The following is a 22,163-nucleotide window of genomic DNA, read 5'->3' as shown; positions in this document are numbered from 1 at the left end:
TAATATTAACAACTGACATCTGTATGGCATCACTGACTCGGAATGCTAAATGTCTTATGCACCTTCTTTAACTGTCACAAGCTTATAAATTAACACCAGTCCCACTTTACCTAGTAAAACACCTGAATTTCAAAGTGGTTGACTTATTTAGGTCCCACAGTAACAGAGCAGAGCCAGAACTCCAAAAAATTATAGTGTCGAAGTCTATGCTTCTCTTCATCTTCCTCTAAACCAGACTTAAGTTGGGTGTTCACACACCCAAACATATGCACTATCTTTACATGATTAAATTTGCAACTTATGCAAATTTCTAGGGATATAATTCATAGCTGTTACCAGGTTTCCAAAGGCACTTGAGTTATTGGTTTTATGACAACAGTAACCTGCAGAACACAGAAGGGTCTGTCTGATCTCTAGTTTCAGGCAAAACCAAGAACTCAAATCGTCTTAGTTAATTAACTGAGCTTCATCCTTTAAAGTGTTTATTCTAATGAACTGAAACAGCAAAACTCTAGCGCAGGTTGAAGATAACCATTCCATTTTCCGAAAGGGAAAACAGAGTCAGAAACACAAAGATCATTCAGCAAATTTGAGAAAGAACTTCCTGCAGGACCTTCTTAACTCCACGGCTGACTTTAAAAGCCAGACACCCTGGAATCTGCTCTCACGCACTGGGAAAGGTCTGATTCACCCAACAAGGTCGCGGACCGGCTAGGCCTTCCACTCACCCAGCCTGCCCTCCCAGCCCTCCCAGCCCTCCCAGCCCGCTGCCGCCCCTCTCCTACCCTTGGCTCAGCGGGAACCGCTCAACGTGAAGGACTACGGAACCCACCTGCACCGCGCTCTTACGGAGTGCACGAACGAGAAGAGCAGCCGCCCACCTACTTCTACATCCGGGACGCGGGGTTGGAGGGTACTACTGCGGAGGAGCACTTCCGGGTCTGCACAGCCCCGCCGCCTAAGCGTCCCGCGCCGAAACTCCACACCGCGTGGTCGCTGCTGCCCTCTACTGGCTGCTCCTCTCCAGGAGATCTGCTCCAAGTGGACCGCTCTGAGCCTGGGAAGCAAATCTTTCAGTCTTTTACAGGGCATGGAAGGCTGGAGAAGGACTCTGGGGCTATGGAAGAGTGGTAACAGCTGTGGTTCTTGGGCTTGTGTTGTCAGGCCCTCAGCTAAGGGACTTTCCGTGCGTTCGAGCCCCCCCACCCCACCCCCCAGGTGCAGAGTACTGGTGCTTATGGTGCTGCAGCGAACAAGACACACAGAAAGAAAAACAACCAACCAACCAAACCAGATCTCATAGAGCTTTCTGTGTATTGGCCTCCACAAAGCAGATGTAACCATAAGTTTCTATTTGTCCAAAGCCAGGCATCTAGTTAGTGATTGCAACTAGATTAATATATATATATACATATATATACATATATATATATATACATACATATATATAATCTCCAAACTCAATTCTTTCCCACACTTTGCCACCTAAAAGGGATGAGGATAGAGGGCCTTTTGGGCAAGAGATTAATGATTTTCGACTGAGCTCATGGAAGTATTACAGGATTTATACGTAGATGGAAATACAAAGAACTGAAAATATACGGAATGTAGTGGACGCAAAAGTCAGAAAGCATGAAGCCATTTATTCGTCACTTAGTGGACTCCACACTTCTTCATTTGTGAAACAGAGAAGACACGTTTTTGTTCCTGGCATTTTTATGGGATGGTTGAAGGACTCAAGTGTACAAATGTTTTGTAATATATTGATTGCTATGTGGTTGCTATTAGCTTACTTTGGCTACCATACTACCAGCACTAGTCAAGTGTTATAACTCTATTTTAAATACTGTGAGCTGGCATGTGTGTGCTGTGAACCAAATGTACATTTTTCTCTAAGAGGAAGACTGCTTTTAACCACTGAGGCATCTCTCCAGCCCTCTGATCCCCCTTTAAGACTTATTTTTCATAAGTGTGATGGAGTCTGTAACATGATCTCTTTCCTTTTCTCTTCAGGCTTTTGTCCCAAAATTTGAAAAGGTTCCTTGGATTAGTGAGACCAGCCTGGTAAACAAGCCACTGGTACTCAGCATTCCTGGAAGGTAATTTCCCAGCGTCTGAGGACAAAGCATTCAAGAAAGAACTCAGTGGTTGCGTTCTTAAGAGGGAGGGGGGAATGCGATCTGTTGAGAAACCAAGTCAAGTGCACAAAAGTCAGCAGTGCTCTGGATTTCTCAGGCAAAGGCTATGCTGTGCGAGGCCTTCCTAGAAGACACGAGGCCCACACAACCTTCCTTTCTGCCTACACCAGTCAACCATAGACACTGCAACTCAGAGCACTTCCATATCTTATCTCCCCTGCTTTAATCTCTAGTCTTCAGATTTTTGCTGTCAGAAGTCTAGCACCATAGCAGCCCATCCTCACAGAGCAGCAGCTGCTGTGTTTCACATGGGGCCTCTAGTTTCATCAGTGCCCAGCCCCTTTCTCACACAACCAAGAGAGAACACATTTCTGTTTTTGACGACTGAGAATTTGTATGGAGAAGCATTTCAGCTTCTATTTTAAATAATTAGGCTCTTCATTTAGCCCCCACTTAGTGATTAAGCTGTCCCCGGAAGTGATGATAAGTCTCCACTGGGTGGAAAAGGTAGGTTATGAGATGATGGATGGGAATAAGGAATCAAGGGGTAAGCAAGGAAGGCACAGAGGAAGCTCTGTAAGCTTGTCATAGACTGCAAATGGTGGCTAAAAAGAGCACCCTCTCTAAGAGTTTTTTTTCTTTCTTTCTTATTGATAATTGTCATGATTTTTAAGTCTGTGAGCCAATGGCTACATGAGGGGCACGCATATTTTGATCCCATGTTTGCTTTCTCTGCACTTTAAAACAATTCTCCAAAAGCTCATAGATGGGCTTGTGTACTTTCAAAGAAAACACTTGAGTCCCCTTTGTACAGTTGTGTGTGTGTGTGTGTGTGTGTTTATCTGCCATGAGCAATCAGAGATTCAATAAATCAAAGGTTTGTTTAGGAAGTAACAAAGTAATATACTCATTAAGAGTTGGTACTATCTCAAGAATCATCATGAGTAATGATAACTTAGCATCTTTTTAATTGAACTCAGGTCATAAGCTCACATGCTGGTGACAGATGGATGCCACACTGATAAGGCTGGTCAGATGGAGGTGGTAGTGAATGGGAGAACTGGCCAAAGGTGACAGTCCCCTCTACCTGAGTCAGTGTTGCTTCAGGTGTGTGAGTCTGGGGGCCAAATATGCTGAGTTTTCTAATTAGAAATCTAGATATTTTCAATTGTGAATACTTGATATCTAACAAGCTAATTCCCCCATCTCATAGTACTCGATGCACATTAGATTTGCCCTGAACCCCGGGACAAAGCATCCCAGTGCATGTTCACCTTGACTTCAACTCCCCTGTTCTCTATACAAGCCTTTGGTGAAAGGTAGGGAGTAGAGAGCAGAGCAGGGCTTGAGAGAGGCAGGCTCAATGCTCACCTGGACAGTCATGGTACCTGTTCTTTCAAGACTGGAGTACCAGAGAGACTAGTCTCTTCAGCATCTGGAAAGGGCCCCATCCCCACCCCAGGTCTGGAAAGGTCATGCCCACTCCCCTCTACTGGCTAAATGTAAGATAGTGAGCTAGTGATGAGACAAAAGGTAAAGCTCTTCCCAATCTTATGCCACTAAGACTGAGGCAACAATCTCAGTCTCTGCTTGGACACATGAACCTACTCACTTCACAAAACTTCTGAGATGACCTGCCCTCAGCACTCAGTAAACAGGACAAAAATCCGCCATATTGGGAAAGGAAGGAGGCTAACTGATGTGTTGCTGTTTATAAGGACAAAACTCATTTGTCCAGAGTCCTAGGTTTAAAACTCTTTGTTTGGCAGTAACTTTCCTGAGCCATTAGAGTATAGTTGAGTGCACTCAAAGGATGCCATGCCTTGGGCAAGGAGAGCTAATAGAAGGGTCTAGAAAAAGAATGTTTAATGGAATATGTCTCAGAATATCTCAGCTTCATACAAGCTCTGGAAACACAGCTATGAGAATAGAGGTGAGACCACTCACGCACAAGCACTCAGGACACAAGAGGTCCTGTTATTGAGAAATTATTGTATGCTAAGCATGGCTAAGCTGGCCTTCTTGCCTTTCCTGGTCAGATAATAAATCCAAGACAGCTCATTCCCATAACGGAGAAGCTCGTGAAGGAGTTCACATCAGACCCCCTCCCCAGCTTCCTAGGGCCCAGGGAAGTAGCCAGAGAAACGGGACAATAAATAGTTCAGGAACAGCACACTCCTTTCACATGAACAATGGACAATGCAATCCCTTCCCACGGCAGAGGTGAGGTGTTCTTGGCAGAAGATCAGCATTCCAGATGTTCATCCCTTAGACAGCAGGGACATGCCCAGTGTCTCGCCACCCCGTACCAATGCCTCAGCCCCTAATACTTTAACTAGATGAACTTGAGTGGTTGAGTAGGTAACCCTGGGGAGACAAGTGCTGTTGCCTGTCACATCTTCATGTCACCTGATAAGTGGGAAGAATGTTCCAGTGAAAGATTTTCTGTGGGAGGAAAGAGGTAAGTTGTTTGAGTGTGCAGGGGCATAAAGTCCAGGAAACTTAGCCAGGCATGACAGCATGGGTTCTTGGTAAGTGTTAAATCGTCCATGCAAGATGCTTTGAAGAAGAAACCCAAGGAGCATTTCATTCTGTAAACTGCTGCTTTCAGAAGTCTTTCCCCCCTGATTTTTTTCTAACACATCCAGGACTGCCATTGGTTAGTTGAGAGAGAGGGGGGAGGGAGAGAAGCCAAAGCGACATTAGCCTGAGCTGTGCAGAATTGGAACAGGCAGCAGTGCAAGTGCCCCAGGCCTCCTCTCTGAAGCAGCTGGGGCCTGGACCTCCAGACCAAGGACTGTGACTCTCACTTCCTTCTGCTTTGATTGCCTAGGTATCACTACTCTGCCACTGTTCTGACCTCATACAAGAAGGATATAGATTTGCCAAGTTTGCTTCAAGTTCCAGATGTCATATTGAAGGTACTCAGAAAGTTTTCATTGAATCCAGCTGTTAATTCTCTTGCCTCAAGAGAATAGAAGGTTTTGTGGACATCATATATTTTCCTTTATCCCTACTCTAGAATATGAATGTATTTCATATCTCCTTAACATGAGTCTGTGCCTGGCCCATCATCAGTATTCGATGAATATTTATTTGTTCAATTAAATGAATTTTTATCACCACAAATAAAACCAGGTTTTATTTGTTCTCCCCTTGACTCAAGTATTTTAGTGCTCCAGTATACTATAACTAAAAATAAATAATGTTAGAAATACCAAAAGGGGGAAACAGAAATTAATTCTGGAGGAGTCCTTCAAAGACAGCTTCTCAGGTTATTTCTAGATAGTTCCTAGTTTCCAGAGCCACTAGTCCAGCATTTTCCTCACCCCTATAAATTACTTATGTCTTCTAAAAACAAATCTCTACACCCATGGAACTTTCCATTTAAAATTGCCACCCTCCAGCTCACAGAAATCCAATACAGCTGGTTGCCAGTGACCCAGGGTGGGGGGCACGTTGTATGACAGAGAGGCATCTAAGCTAAGGTGTTTGAGGTTTCAGCACTCATGGAGGGAGGGAGAGGGGGAGGGACAGAAAGACACACCTGCTGACATTAGTGATTCCTTCACTTGTGAAACTGCATGCATTCCCTGGGCGGTTGCAAGGCAGTGCCCGAAGGGGAGTTTCACAGCACTTGGCCCAGTGCCCAACATGTAGTGAGCTCACAGTTGCTATAAGCAATAGTTATTAGGAACCTTCATGCCCGTCCATGAATGCCAACTGAGCCCTTTTTATTTATCTAACACTGTACAGAAATGGGTAACAATTGCAGCCCACACAAATAGAGCAGGGGCAAGCTGGATGGAACAAGACCAGCAGTAGCTGAAGAAATGTCGGAGATTGGTGCAAAGTACTCGAGAAAATGGGAGGGAAGGTCATTACGGGTGGGAGAGAAAAGATGGAGAAAGTGGCACCTGCATGGCTTGAAGGTAATACCTATAATCCAGAGCCATTTAGAGAAACAGCAGAAAAGACTTGGGCAGGCTATCAGTAAAGACATGAAACCAGAGAGTGCGCACAAGGGGTCAGAGCTTGTGTGGAAGTGGACCAAACATGTGAGCCCATAAAGCTAAGAACGGTGAGCAGACATACCAGTTTTGGCTCGGGAGTGTCAGGGTCAAAGCTGTGCTAAGAGTCACCACATTAGTCTCCCTCACACCCTCAACAAGCAAAAATGTGTTGGAGGCTACTTGCACTTGGTGACAATGAGAGGGAAAGCTGGCCACTGAGACAAGAAGCAAACAAACGGCTGGAACTAGACAAAAAGCTTTCAATCACCAAATATGTAAACTATTTAGACAAGCTCTCATCTGCTACCAAATGCCTGCCCCCAAAGGTGCGCTCTGGGTCTCAGTGCACTGTGACAGCTTAGACACTAAGACGCTAAAGCACTCTATTGGCTGCTGGGAGCCTATTGGAAGCCCTCCTCTTGCCATGCCTCACATTTTGTGACAACAGTAGTGGTGCTTGGCCACTAGATAACAATTAGGAGCAACAGCTTCTAGCTGCCTGACCAATAGAAGGCAGACCAATAGTAGGTCTGAAGGGCCAGTCTCTGGGTAGACTTAAGAGAAATCCCAAATGCAGCCTCCTAGCAAGAACAAGAAACCCATTGACTTGACCCTCATTTTTGTCTTACTAGTGACTGGTCCTCCTCTGGTGTGTGAGAGAAAGAATCACCCTTAATAGGTTGGAAGGGCCCCCTGGGGAATCTGGGATCTTTGTTAGACAGCATGCTATGCCTCAAGTCAGATCCTTAACAGTCACAACAGACCTTTGGAATACGCTGTACGCTAGGAATCCTTGCCACATGTATGCTGTGAGGTAAGCAGTCTCAGCAGCTGCTTCTTTCCAGAAAGAAATTGTGTCACGCCCCAAGGGAGTGGAATGTTTTGTGGACACTCTATCTCTTTCTTTATCCCTAAGCCAGGATCTGCCAAGAACTGGTAGCCATCCTCTGGCCAACCAGAGGCCCTGGACACTGCATAGGTACAAAGGTCCTGACACCTGCCTCCCTCCCTCGTCACCATCAATACTCAAAGGGCACAATGTGAACTCTCACATTCCACAGTAGCATTCCTCACTTGCCTGGAGGGGCCTCACAGCAGCTGCAGGTGACAAGTGTGCCCAGAGCAGACAGAGAGGAAAGAAGACAGCAAGAGTAGGACGCAGGGAGAGACAAGGGTCTGGAACAATACCCGCCAACGGGGAGGGGGCCACCAAGGCCCAGAGATGATAAGGGAAACTACTTTATGAAGGCAAGAAATGACACCTAAACATCCCTCAAATGTTTACTGAGCAGAGAGTTTTCACTAGCCACAGTCTCACCTTACGTTTCACCTCATGAATGTTCCTGGAACACTACATATTTCACAACAAGGGGAAAGAAGTGCATGGGTGACCTGGGAACAGCACCTGGGGGCTCTAAACCTTTTTGGCAAGCTGTGGGGCTGAGCATGAACTAGCGAGGACTGCCAGGCTATGCCTTGATTGCTGCTCTGTCAACTTCTGTCCCCACTGGCTCTCCAATCTCTTTGATCTGACCTTGCTCTTCCCATCTAATGAAGTCAGAGTTAACATGACAGCATTATTTTATTTTGCTTTTAGTAGACCTGTGACAAAAAGCTTTGGCTAAAGACATTGTTCAATATCAGAGGTTCAGCTTGGAAACAGTAAAAGATGAATCTCATTTTCTTACCACCAAGAACTCTTTAGCTAATTATTTCTCATTGCTTCTAAGCTTTAGAAGTCAATACCACCAAGGAAACTACCTCATATGGTCCTAAGTCCTTTTTCTGTCTATATTTATCAAATATATACAACTATAAAAACAACTTTAGAATAATGAATATGATCATTGTAAAGTGACCGTAGCAACAAAACTTAAGTTTAATAAGTCTGGATGGAAGGTGCCCATTTTTTGTGTATGATTAATATTTTTCCTAGTGACTAACAGGGGTATTTTTGAAATGATATTCACACTTATTCTTTGGTAGAAATCATTGATTTTTTTTTCAGTTAGAGGGGGAAAGCTCTATCTATTATTTTAGGGTTTTTCTGGAATAATGAACATAGTCCTCTGACCACCCTTTCAGTCCTTAAAGGTGTAGGGGTATGTATCTCCTCAAGAAGATTCTTTAAGGTTCCACTTTCCCCCTATGGGGGTGGGGTGGGGGTTGGGTGGGAATCATCTGTCTTTGGCCCTTTTATAAAAACAAAACAAGACAAAAAATTTCCATCCCACTGAAACTAAGCAGGTGTGTTACCAGACACGTCCCTTAGCCTGTCAGGGCTACTGTTTCCTCACTGGGTTAGTGGAGAAAGGAAACCAGGAAGGTCCGTGTCTGCTAAGTCAAGAGCAGATCAAGGGAAAGAAACAGACATGGAGAAGGGCAAAGGGCACATAGACAAATTCTCAGTTACGTCCAAATCAAGCTTTTGCTGTCTATTTTAAAAACCACCCTCTGGTACTTAGATTATCAGTTTTGTTATATAAGCAGGTGTGTAGGTGTGTGTGTGTGTGTGTGTGTGTGTGTGTGTGTGTGTGTGTGTGTTTGTGTGTGTGTTTAATGATGGGAAGAATGAAATAAACTTCAAGTTCTATAAAGCATTTAAAAAGCCAAAATCTTGGGCTAGAGTGAGCTCCTAGGAACCTCAGAAAATGCTGTCCTAAAATAAGATCTTCCAGTTATAAAACATGAACAGGAGTCTTTAACATCTGAAGCCTGTTTGACATCTGGTTATGCCTCTGCTAGGCTTTCAACAGGTTGCTCTCACCTTCCTGTTACTACTTCTCTGTGCTATCTTGAGGACAGCTGTTTAGGAAATTAGAGACATATTAACGTTTCAGTGTCTCTCACTGGAGAGATGATATCACCAGGAGGTTGGCTATGTTTTCTCGCTGCTGCTGCTGCTGCTGCTGCTGCTGCTGCTGCTGCTGCTGCTGCTGCTACACTCACCTTTGGGAAGGAGAAAAAGGTAGGAATGGGACAGGCAGCAAAGACCTTGGTCCCATGGCTGGGAAAGAAAGCAGGACCAGAGGAAAGGAGCCCCATTGAGCACAGAATGCCAAATGATTTACATCGCCTTTAGATTTGCCTTTTGCAGTGCGTTCTGTAACTCTGAGCCTACTTACCCTCCACATAAAGAGGGATGGAACAGCTCTCCTGGTAAGCAAGACCGATTGATTGTGAGCCTGAACTGAAGTTTAGTATTAACCAAGGTGGGAAGACCTGCTGACTATGGGTGGCACTGTTTCATGGGCAGGGTACCCTGAACTGAGCACCAGCATGCAAGCTTTCCCTGAATTTCCTTGCGACTGTGATGCTACCTACCTACTTCCTCATTTCCTGCCATCTTGACTTCCCCTCCATACTCCTGACATACCTTGGGAACTGTGAGCCAGAGGAAGCACTTTAGTTGCTTGGTCGGTGAATTTTATCACACCGAGAAGGAAAGAAAAACTGCGTCTACAGGATAATGGGTTAACATGGACAGATTAAGAGCCTAGAGAATATTTTTAGTCTCTTGATGCCGAGGAGTGGCGGCTGCCATTGCGACCGTGCTGCTTATGTGATACAATTGCCAGCGCTGTCAGTTTCAGGACCTCAGGGATTTCACTAATGTATGTGCCCCTTCGCTTGTGATAAACTCTGATTCCAATCCAATGTGGGGTTTAGTAATACTCTATAAGGATCCCAGAAGTCTTTAAATGTGGAAGGAACTGATTGCGGAAAATAATCTACAGATGCCTCTGCTACAAATGAGCCTGCCCAAGAGTTTTCTCACAGTTGCTATTGTCCATCCAAGTCTTCTTTCCCTCTCAAACCAACGATCAATGCCTCTTCTAGGAATGCTTTCTTTATTCCTGCACTGAGAAGACTCCTCCACCCCACCCCACCACATAGGCATATTTTTGGGGGGTTACTTTATTTGGCTACTTGTATCTACCATCCTTCTCCATTCCAATCCCTTCCAACCGCACAACACTAGGTAGGTGAGAAAGAAGGTTAGAGGGAAAGGGGGCATAGACCTCTTCAGAGTATTTCCTGCTGATCAGGGACATTGGGTTCCTAGTGGCCAGTCCAATCTTTTTCACCAGAATATCCAACAATCCAGCAACAGCAAACACAGTTGCAAGAACCAGCAGCAGCAGGGGAGGAGGGGAACAGCAGCTGCCATAGGCCCTCTCGGGGTTCTCCCATTTATACCCTCCCCAGAGTCTCCAGAATTAAACTACCTGCAGCTGATAAATATCAATGCCCCTCCTAGAGCACAAGACACATTATAGCTACTTGCTATGGACAAACTGAAGCAGCTCCATAGTCCACACCTGGGATTAAAACAAAAACATATTTCCATGACATAACTTGGTTTTAAAAGAAACTAAAATTCTTACCACACTACCCACCCACCCACCCAACCACTCCCATGCCTTCTAACAGCACAGAGGTAGTATTATGCTTTGGGTGGCAGGCTTTTGAGTGGTCTCCAGACCTCAAAAAAAGGGAAATAAATGGAGGAGCCTGAGCTACAGGATAGGCTACCCCCAAGTGCCTGGGAAGACATGGCAGAGAGTCGGTTCAGCTCAAAGCCAAGGAACATGCTGAAAACTTAATCTCCTGTCGCTTTTCCTGCCCCAGCCTTCCTCTGACCAGACAAGCTGAATATCCTGACTACCAGAGGTAGTTATTCTCCCAGGTTATTTGTTTTCTCTGGGTCTGGGATGCCCTCCCCTCTTTTTGCTTAGCAAACTGAAGTGACTATCTACACATCTCTTGACATTCCACCTTTCTCGGACCCTTTCCTCATTCATTACTCCCAATGAACTCAGCAATGCCCACCAGCTTCACTGGGACCCCCAGCAGTTATATCTGTCAGAGCGCCTTCCACACTGTTAGAGTCTGAATCTGAAATGACCCCACGGAAGTTTGTGTTTCGAACATGTCATCTGTACCCTATGAACTGTATTCAAAGGCTGTGGAGCCTTTAGGAGGTCAGACCCAGCTGGAAGTAAGAGCTTCTGGGACTGGACTTTTGAGTGTTATGCCTGCCGCTGGATCTGCATGAGCCTTCTGGTTCACCGTCATGGGAACATGTGCGGCCATCAGCTCTTGCTGCCATGGACCAAATGACTCTCCTCTGCCTCCCCGACCATGAGGGACTGAAATTCCTTGTATTATAGGCCAGAATAAACCTTCCCTTTCTCATTTCTCTCGGGTATTTTGTCACAGCATAGAGAAAGGGTATCAATACAAACACAGTCATGCTCTCAAGATTCTGAGTGCTGGACAGTGAGCAGCTTGACACAAGCAGCTGTGTCTTGTATACCTCGGTGTACATAATGAATAGGCAAGTGGATGAGTTCATGTTATAGTCATATTTTCCTTGAGAGTTTTGTCTTATTTATATTCCTGTATGGTAGCACCCCGTACACACTGGCCACACAATAAATATGGTCGTTAAATTATTGAAGCTGCTCATTTGCATTCATGCTAACACACAATCCTAATACTGAGCTCATTCTTCTAGTTTTCTATAAATATAAAACATTTTAACTACTTGTCAGAGGAATCCAACTTCTGTTAGTAGTATTCAGTCTCCAAACTCTGAATACCATGTATGTCCCAGAGGATGAAACTACTTGCAGATCAGTGTGGCAAAAGTCACCTTCAGTGCACACTAATCATGCTGGATAGACGGGTTCATGCCCTCCTGTCTCCCACACCTCCCAGGGCGACAGGGATGAGTCAGGGCATACGTGGGTCAACTGGAAGGAGAAAGCTAAACTGATAATCATTATGTCTGTCACTGCTGCACTCTTCTTGCCTGTGTTCTATACTTCCTGTGGGTGTATCAGATTACTGATGTCAGTGTTCATGAAAAGGTGCTAGATAGAATCTCCAAGTGTAGTTTTAGATTTACGTTCTCATCTGACTCCTAAGGAAACCTCTACCAGAGACGTATGTGAGAGCCTCCTGTTCCAGGTGTAAATGCTCTGAGTCTCCCTCCGCCTTTTCAGAGATGAAGTCAGAGAGAAAGCAGTCTTTACAGTGGACAGAAGGGTGCCCCCTACTCCTCCTCCTAGCTGTTGCTATGCTCTGGTTGGCACAGCCCTTCTTCCCCAAAGAAGGGAGCTCAAAACACATACCAGCTCACGTTCAGTTATGGCTTAACGCACAGTGCACAGAAGGGCCAGGTATTGATGGACCACGGATGCTAGGAAGCTAATGTTGAGCCGAGCTAAGTAATTGATGGAAAGGATGCTACCTGGAAGGGCCTGCTGAAAGATAGAGGAAAGTCTTGTTGAGCAAAAGTTCTCACGCCATTTGGTGGGACCCATTTGAAAAATAGGGGAAATAGGCTAAAAGCCAGAGATCCTGCTGGATTTCAGTCCTTAGTCTCGATGCTAGCTATCTTTCTATTTCTTTCACTGTATACAGCAGCTCTGAGGCCACCACCTTGTCTTTGGTCAACCCTTCCTCCTTAAGCCCTTTCAGAACCTACAAACTGCAGCAAGTCCAGAATCAGCAACTACTCTGGAGAGCCTAAAATCAGAGTATCCATTTCATTTTTATGGAAAGAAAAATTTCCCTCTCTTGCCCATTTTTAGCCTTTTCATATGCCAGTATATCTTACCCTCTCCTCACCCGTCTCTGCCCCCTTTCCCATAGGCCAGAACGAGCAAACATGAAAGCCTGTCGCCTGGAAACAAGCACCTGTGCTCCATGTGTCAAGAGTGTCCGACAGTGAAAGTGAAAACGGTAGGCGAAGGGGCAACAGGCGAGAGTGTGTGCATTCCCAGGTACAGAACATCTCTTCCACTGCCGGAGCTCAAAACAAAGAAATAGTGATGAGGCTCTTTACAGGAAAGGCTCTGCCAGAGCCTGCAAATGAGGCTGTGAGTTCTGAGCGAAGCATCCACTGGTAAGGTATAAGGAGCTTCCTCCATTTCAAGGAGCCAAAAGTGAACCAGGGTAGGTGGATCAGAGGTGAGGAGATGGGATGAGCCACTCTGGGGCTGGTTGTTAGGTACGCACTTACAGAGATTCTAGGAGCTAGGGAGCTTCTTCTCTCGCCATGACATCTCCAACACACACACACACACACACACACACACACACACACACACACACACACACACACCAAGTCTTCTTTACCATTACAATTATGAATTATGAAACAAGTTTCTTGTTTTGGAGTTTGTTGTTAATTCAATCTGAACCTTGGAAGAAAGCTGGGGAGAGGTTCTATGGTAGTTTCAGCCAGCCAGAAGTGTCCTTTGGCCTGGATAATCATAATTTATAATGGAAAGTATTAGTAAGGAGGAATGTTATGGGAAAAGAAAACTCTCCAGAGATCTGGAAGGGAAAAGGACACAGTGCTGCCACATGTCAGAGTCACTGCAGAAAAGAGGTCTGTTTTAGGGGAGATCCTGGGTCAGAATTAGGACATGGGTTAATTTCAGGATTAGGATTAGGGTAGCATGGCTATTAGTGTTAGAGTAAGGGCAGCGCTTGGGTTTAGAGTGATTTGGCTACTGTTAAATGCAGGTGATGATGAAGGACCAGTGTCAATCTGATACCATTGACTTTTTCAGTTTTCAGGTGCCTCTGGAGGAACTGAACTGATATCAATTTGCAATTTTACCGTGTCATAATTTTAAATCCTAAGTCACTTGGAGAGTAGGTCAAGTGAATACCTGTATCCATCCTGCATCCATTTTTGATTATTTATTTATTTTATTTTTTTGTTTTTTGTAATTGCCATATCATTGTCCTATGTGGGACACTGAGCACCTTAGGTGGGAGGGTGCTGAGTGAACGCAAGCTCTCCTGAAGGAAGCCAGCCTGGAGGGGCGGGATCAAATCTAAGAAGCTCCTGAGTGTGAGATTTCCTAACTCAAGAAGCCAAGACTCTGTGCTGAGTCTAGCCTGGGTGAAAGGCACACATTTTCAAAACTGCTTCAAGTTGGCGTCATTAGCGCACCGATTTAATTTTGAAAATGTCTTAAAATGGGCAATTTAGGAGCTAGAAATACAAGCATAGCAGTGGAGAGATGTAGTCCATCTCCTTGAGAAGATGACAGTTTATCAGGAAAGCCAGACATCACTAAGCGAGGACGTACACAAGGTTTTCTGAGTGCTCTGAGAGGGGCTGTAGACTGTGAGGCAAAGGAGCAGCAGGTGCCAGGCATGGGTGGAAGACAGTGACAGCTGCCCTGCGAGTGGGAGTGGGGAGACCCCAAGGGATATGTGAGCAGCATCAGACAAGGGTTTGCTAAGGTCCATTATTTAGATTAGAATATAGTTACAACCAACATACTGAATCAGGCTTTCTTTCTCAGGCACAGCCAAAAAGCGTCATGATCCCACGCCTTCAGACACCATCCTCCCAGAATTCTGTGCATCACAGGTAAGCCAAAGATGTAACTGTGATCTGACTTAAATTCTGGTTCTACCTGCTTGGGACACAGGATTGGGACTGAAAGGACAGTAAGCAGGGCACCCCAGGGATGAACTTCAGAGTTGCCTTTACCTTCTGTTGAAGCCAAGGAGTCAGACTAAGTTGAAGGATCTCACTTCTTTACATAAATGATTATTTAAGTTACTATTAGCACATCCCTCCTTTCCACCAATGTAAGAACAGGAAATTTCTTCATCACCCTCTGACAGATAACAAATCTTGTGTAGATGACATATCTTTAATTCACAAAATATGAGCAATGACACATGATTTGTCCTCAATTCCAGACATCCTCTGTCCCCTTCCATCAACTTAAATTACTCATTTGATTGTTGCTTGCTACAGTGCAACAGAATACAGTACAATAGAATACAACAAAAATAAAATCTACTCAAATTCTGACTAGTTTGGTCTTTAAACTATTTTCCTATGTTTAACTATCAATAGTGAAGAATTTACTTCTTACTTTATTTTTTTTAAACTCTAAGAAGAACATGGAAGGCGTCAGTGCTGTGAGGGTGTATGCACAAACATAACGCTCCCATTATGAAAACCTTGATTAAACAACAACAACTACTCCAGGCCCAAATACAATGTTATAGGTGTATGAAACTTGTTGTTTTGTACACAAGCTAAAACAACAACAAACATGGATTCCCTCTGGCCAGGGCATCGGAGTTCTGAATGCCTTGTGATAAACAGTGGACTGTGAACATAGAGTCATCTTCACAGTTAGTTCTATAGGATACTAAGGCAACATTTAATTCTCTCCCTTATATAAAGAGAAAGGTGGGAGAAACTAACAGGTCTTTCTGCCATCGTATGTGGCCCAGAAGCAAATGTTCTGATTGTTTGTATGACATGGCAGCCTTTTGTTCCAGACGGCAACACAAGTCAGGTGCCCTGAAACGTGTGCCAATGCTGGCTCAGGCACAGAACACAAAGGTCACAGAGGAAACATCCATCTATCTGGGTGGTTCATGTTCCAACACCAGTAACAATTACTCATACCTTTTATCATGATAAAAGTAATTCTAGTAAACACTCTGCAAACTTTTTAAGTAACAAACTCTTTGAATCAAGGGTTTCTGAGCAAAAGTGAATTCTTCTGTGAAAGAGACTTTGAAAGCTATTGCCCTGGCTTATTTAGAATGCCTTGTACTCTGAGTAAAGCACTTAATCTAAAAGTCATTAATTGGCTTTATTTTAAGCAAATAATTCTTATTCCTTTAAACTGTGGCCAAGAATTGAATGATCTTAAAATACTCAAGAGCCTTTGTTCTTTTGCTTTCATTTTCAACATAATGAAAGAAAGCCTAGCACTTGTTTGATACTTACTTAGAGTGACTGTAAAATATGGACTTGGCTCTGTTTGTTGCATAGAAAATCTTCTGCACACATTTTAACTCTCACCACACATATGGCCAATGACATTGTCCCCACTGAAAGAATTCACTTTTCCTTTTAAAAGGTATTTTCTCTTCATATTTGTGTATGTGTGTATGTTATACACTTGAAAGGTAAGGGGGTATGCACCTGCCAAAGCCAGAAGGCGTCAGATGCCCAGAGTCTGAAGTTACAGCCAGATGTACTCTTCCCAGCCTGAGAACAGGAAACTGAACTTGGGTCCTTGGGAAGAGCCAAGCCTTCTTTACCACCAAGCCTTCCTTACAGCCCTCCATCTTCTAAATGATTTCAACTATAGCTACTGCAAAAGCTAATGGTTTATGAATGTAAGGAGTGAAGGAGAGAGGCAGAGAGAAACGATGAAGGCACACACACTTATAGAACAGACAGGCCTTAAACAATCCATTCCTGAAAAATACTGCTTGTGGTTTGCACAGCATGAACAATAGATGTTATTTCCTCTTTTCTCCATCTCAGTGAGCCCTCCAGTGACAAGTGAATGAAACTTGTCTAGACCAGCCATGTATTTTGGTAACAAAGCAACCTCAGATCTTTGTGGATGTGGATACGTTAAAATGTGTGGATAGCCTTTCAATACTTCTCAACCTTCCTAATGCTGTGACCCTTAAATACAGTTACTCATGTTGTCATAACCCCAGCCATAAAATTATTTGATTGCTACTTCATAACTGTAATTTTGCTACTGTTAATTATCATAATGAAAATATCTAATACGTCAGCTATGCCATCCCAAAGGGGCCTGACCCACAGGCTAAGAAATGCTGCTGGCCAGTCCATCAAATGTTACCAATTTGTAAATCTTAAGGAATTAAGCAGTTTAAACCAATCTAAAAACATGTTGGGATCGAGCGCATTTGGAGTGAGGGTCACCTCCACAGCCTTGGCCACCAGGAGAAATGGAGAAGCTACAAAGTCTCTAACCAAAATATTTTCTCAGTTTTGCTTTTCAAGGTCAAATGACTGACTTGGAAGATTTATTACTTTTTATGGATATTAGAGAAATATTTTCTTTTCTTTCTTTTTTTTTTTTTTTTTTTTTGTTTTTCGAGACAGGGTTTCTCTGTGTAGCCTTAGCCATCCTGGACTCACTTTGTAGACCAGGCTGGCCTCGAACTCACAGTGATCCGCCTGCCTCTGCCTCCCGAGTGCTGGGATTAAAGGCGTGCGCCACCACGCCCAGCTCGAGAAATATTTTCTTAATCTTACTAGTTTTAGACTCTATATGTTCTTATAGTAGAATAAAATATTTTTAAATAAATTGTTTATCAAAATCTATGAAGATACTTCTAAGGAAAAGCACCTGAGAATTAGTGGTGTTTGGGCAGTTAATTCTATCACCCTGCTACAAAGGAGCCCGAGGGCAGGTAAGCAAATGCTTACCCCTGCTCTCTGAATAAAGACACATTCCTTTTCACTAGACTCTAGCCAACTCACTACTGTATTTTCTTGATTCTTCCATCAGAGAGATGAACCTTCAGCATCTGGATGTCCAGCAGGTTAATCATTCCCGCAATGACATTCCAACAGGTTGGTTGTCTTTTAGAGTAAGTACTTCTGGTGTGATATGTACTCTGCTTGGAGCGAGAGAATGGAAAACTTAGTTTCTATGCTAGCTTCTAAATTTCCTAAGCAAATCTCATTCTTTGTCCCTTTTTTCTTTTGGGTATTGTTTTTTTGATGTGTTGTGATTGTTACAGAGCCTCCTCCTCCTTCCGTCCTCCACCACCCCACCTCCTCCTTTTAACTGCAGCTCACTCTGTCTCCTACAGTCCCACATATTTTCATGTCATATTTTTTCCAAGGCCTCTTTGGGTAACATACTTCTGACCAATAAGAAACCTGCTAAAGAACTTTCCATAGAAATGGAACACAAGCTGGGTGTGGTAGCTCAAGCCTGCAACCCCAGCATTGTGAGTTCGAGGCCAGCCTGGTCTACAAAATGAGTCCAGGACAGCCAAGGCTACCCAAAGGAACCTTGTCTTGAAAACAAAACAAACAAAAAGAAGGAAGGAAGGAAGGAAGCAAAAGAAATGATACACAGACTAGGAAACGTCTTTTCTCAGCAGTCCTGGTGACACAAATTGAAGTGGACAGACATGTGCATCACAACACTCCTGAAATGCTCTCACTATAAAGCTGCACGTCTTTTTCCCACGGGATCCCTAGAATACCCACCTTCCTCCAGAGGCTGCCCAATGCTATTCTAAGTTTGATTACTATTTTTATTAAAGACAGTAGTATATCTCAGGCTGCAGCATTAATTTATGTCTTACCCTTTAGAGATGAGCAGCATTGGAATGGCAAGTACACAATTGGGACATGCCTTAGGGAGATGTAGTTTAAAGGTTTAGGTCAGCACAAGCTATCACTTTAGTGATTTTCCCTTTACTAAATGGATCTCAAATTAGCTGAAGCCGCCCAAAGCTTTTGCTTCGTTAGATTTCTATACTAAAATAAATCAAGCTCTGTTTATAGAAATTAGAAGTTGATAGTTTATCCTAGGAAGCTAATAAAGATTCATATCTGGAAGTAAACTGAGAAGTCACCTAGAAAGAAAAGTTGAGTACAGAAGAGATGTCTTGGGAAGATGCCAAGGGCAGGACCAGAGACCCCAAACAATGGAAGGCTTGGGAAGCCAACTCCATTGCAGTGAAGGAGGAAGGCCTGCCCAGTTCTCATTAATTTCTTCTCACATATCCCAAGCTATTGACCTAATTTATGATTTCATTTAGACAAAGGGGAGCAGTGGAGATATAAGCTTAAGAGCACCCACCCAACAAAAGTTCCAGCACCAAATCTTTCTCCCCAGACCAAGAGAACACTGGGAGATAAGCACACACAATTGATCCTGTATCTGTGCTAATGACATACTTAGTTTGAGTTTTTCTTGGACACACACACACACACACACCTCCTTCCCTGAGCAAGATTATTTTGCAACACCAATTTGCAAACCCTGAGAATGCTTCAATTAGTAACATGAAGGCTAGCTGAGGGTATATGGGCTCCGTATCATACTCTCTTGAAGACTTAGTTCTTGCCTGTAGAGACTAATCTAAGACAACAATCTTAGAGATGGAGCTGTAAGCAAAGTGAGTACAAAATTGGTTAGGGGCGGAAGGATGGTGGATCTCCATGTGATGCTAGCTGGGACCTCTCTGAGCTAGGCTTTGTTGCTGTGTGTATCCTCCAAAGGCATGGAAAAAGCGAGGACCAAGAATGCCTATGCCCAGATTCTGGTCTTTCTCTGGGTTTGGTGTCCATATTCTCACTTTAAAAGCTGGAGCACCATTTTGTTTCCCAGGATCTAAGCAACCTTTATGCTTGACCAAGCCACAGCCACTGTCAGTCCCAGCCTGATGGTTTATACGACTTAGACATACTAATACTTTGGTACTTGCCCCTTGCTCCTAAGCTGCCACCCACATGCAAACATGCTATGAATGCAGTGTCCCAGTAAAGAGTACTGCCCAGGGTTTTCCAGCTCATTTTGTAGGTCAAGACAATCCAGCCAAACCATATTATTAGGGATCCAAAAAGGTAACCAGAAGTTATCTTTGTCTCAATTCCATGAGATCAGTAGGCTCTTATTCTTGAGGAACCCTGGTGTTATGTTACCCACCTAACAGGTGTTTAGCACCTGGCAGAGGAGTGGGACATGGCACAAAGCATACTAAGCTAGAACTAAGGAGAACTAAATCCTGGTCCTCAGCCTGTTTGTGTTTGTCAAACCTAAATGTTGTTGCCTCTAAATTGCAATGATAAAACTGTACTGTGCTCTATACTTTCAGGCCTGTACTTGATCTCACTAGTATTTGGCTTGACCAAGCAACCTTGTTCCAGAAAATTCAGGGCATCAATCCCTTAGTCTGTCAGTTGTTTCCCATGGGAAGGGGCTGCGGCATGCATGATTTATTTCCCTTAAGCAATATGTATTATGGAAAAGATAAACGTAATCATTTTGAAAAAAATCAAATCATCTGAGGAAATGCCAGGATGGTAAGGATTTACGAATTATTCACCACCTGAAGGACACTTCAGATACTAAACCCCTTCCCTGCTGTGACCTTTTTGTAAGATCACAGCTGTTTGGTTTTTTTTTTTCAAAGAACAGAACAATGCACAAATGTGTCCTGGGATAGTCTCCTGAGAACTGAGCCTTATTTTTTTCCCTTGAACTAATATTACAACTCCAGATATATTATATCTTCGATTTAATTTTAATTTAAATTTAATTGGCAATACTCCTAAAACTTGGGTGTTATTTCTAAGTTTCACTTGGCATCTTCAATCAGATTTATAAAAGTCTAAATGTTGTTGGCATAAGATGGTTCTATTAAAAGAAATTCTTGTGAATTCTGAGTATTTGCTAAGGCTAGAGAAATCTTTAGTGGCTCTCAGTTATTTTTTGTTTCTGTAAGGACAGCATATAAACCCTTATTTTTTGCTGTTCTTGCACTGTCTTCCAGAGAGCATTTGCTACAGACTGCCCATTATGGGTCCCAGGACTGCTGTCTTCCACAGGCTGCTGTCAGGGGCCTACAAAACTCCTCAGGAGAAGCAACACCTCCCTTTTCCCAGAAAGAAAGGAATGAGCAAGATAATGAAGCCATGAGTGGTCACAGCTCATTACTCCTCAACTCAGGGAAAAGGCTACCTCTCCACGCCAGTTCCTGACGCTGGTACCTTCCGAGAATCTCATAAAGATGAGCTACTTTTTCCTTCCTATGTGCTGCTATTCTAGCTCTTGGACACTTTCTCCTAAAGACAAGATGGTTTGATTTTCATAAATATAAAGATTTATTGATTAATAGAACATGATAAATGTGCCTCATGTTGTCTTATTGAAGATTTTAGTGCATGTTATAATAAATGGCAATCCTCTTCTTATAAGTCAGTCATTTAGCTCAGTCCTTCAGGCAAGAGGACCAGGAACAGGACCTAGAGCTCTGTATGACTTTATCTTGGTAAAAATAAAGGAGAAAATGGAGGGAGCTTCCTTTTATTCTGTCAGCTCATTACATAGATAACAGGAGACACTATGATTTAATAACTGACAGATGACAAATGATTACTAGTTGCAATCTCAGGCCACAGGAACTGTGCCCCACCTTGCCTTCTTGTGTCACCTCTTTTACTGCCTTGCACAATGATCAAGGGGTTCAGCTAATCTTTGCTTAATCACATCCATGTCATACTTGTATTTTATAGTGATTTTATTTTTATATGAAAACACATGCTTCCAGATTTGTGCTGAGCTGTATGTACATATTACAAAGGATAACTCCAAGTCTGCAAATATTATATCGATGGTCATATATGTTCCAAGCCATGTTTTGAGAGTCTCCATTTTTTAAAAATATTTATTTATTGTTAGTGAGGGCTTTACCTGCAGAAGAGGGCATCAGATCACATTATAGATGGTTGTGAGCCACCATGTGGTTGCTGGAAATTGAACTCAGGACCTCTGGAAGAGCAGGAGGCACTCTTAATGCCTGCACATCTCTCCAGCCTGAGGCTTCATATTTTTAAAAAGCCCTCTGTTTCTTAGGAATCAATCGCCTAGTAAAACCCCAAACCATCACTAAGTGGGTTCTAGACTCAACCTCTGTGCCAACTGTTTTTTGAAGAATGGAGTTAAGAAGTCTCAAATAAATGAGCCAGTGTTGAAACTGACTCAACAAAACCAAAGAAAAACAAAACAAACAAAACCTGCTTTGTTGTCTTTTATTTCTGATAGGCTATAACTCTTGTTTTCACTGCAATCGGAGTACCAGAACTTCAAAAAGAGTGCCCATGGAATATAATATTATTACGTACAATTGAAGAAGCACAGAAAAGCTTCCTTTTGTTGTTGTGTGGTGTCCACGCCACCGAGGTACCGAGTCGAGGGCGAGGGACTGCAGATTTAACTCATACACACACACACACACACACACACACACACACACACACACACACACACACACACACACACACTAACACAGCGGGTCCTTCGTGCTAAGAGAGCAGCAGCCGCAGCAGCAGCTGTGGCTGCTGTTTATTCTTCTCCTTCCAGAGTTCCAAAGAGCCTTCTTATAGGCAGCAAAACAGGAATCCTCCTTCCAGGTGACATCCCTCAAGAAGTGA

At 43.5% G+C, this 22,163-nt stretch overlaps 1 protein-coding gene across 1 annotated transcript; it reads left to right on the top strand.

Annotated features, from left to right (window-relative positions):
- Window positions 1–369: 369 nt before the first annotated feature.
- Window positions 370–20,649, top strand: C6H1orf105 (chromosome 6 C1orf105 homolog). Its single transcript, XM_051148336.1, has 8 exons — window positions 370–378; window positions 643–1,130; window positions 1,995–2,099; window positions 4,972–5,059; window positions 12,815–12,904; window positions 14,488–14,555; window positions 17,497–17,561; window positions 20,504–20,649. The coding sequence occupies exons 1-8, from the start codon at window positions 370–372 to the stop codon at window positions 20,647–20,649; spliced, it is 1,059 nt and encodes a 352-aa protein (XP_051004293.1).
- The last annotated feature ends 1,514 nt before the right edge of the window (window positions 20,650–22,163 follow it).

The sequence above is a fragment of the Acomys russatus genome, chromosome 6 (genome assembly GCF_903995435.1).
Source record: "Acomys russatus chromosome 6, mAcoRus1.1, whole genome shotgun sequence".
NCBI lineage: Eukaryota > Metazoa > Chordata > Mammalia > Rodentia > Muridae > Acomys > Acomys russatus.
Note: the sequence above shows the minus strand (reverse complement) of the source record. Positions and strands in the feature narration are given on the sequence as shown.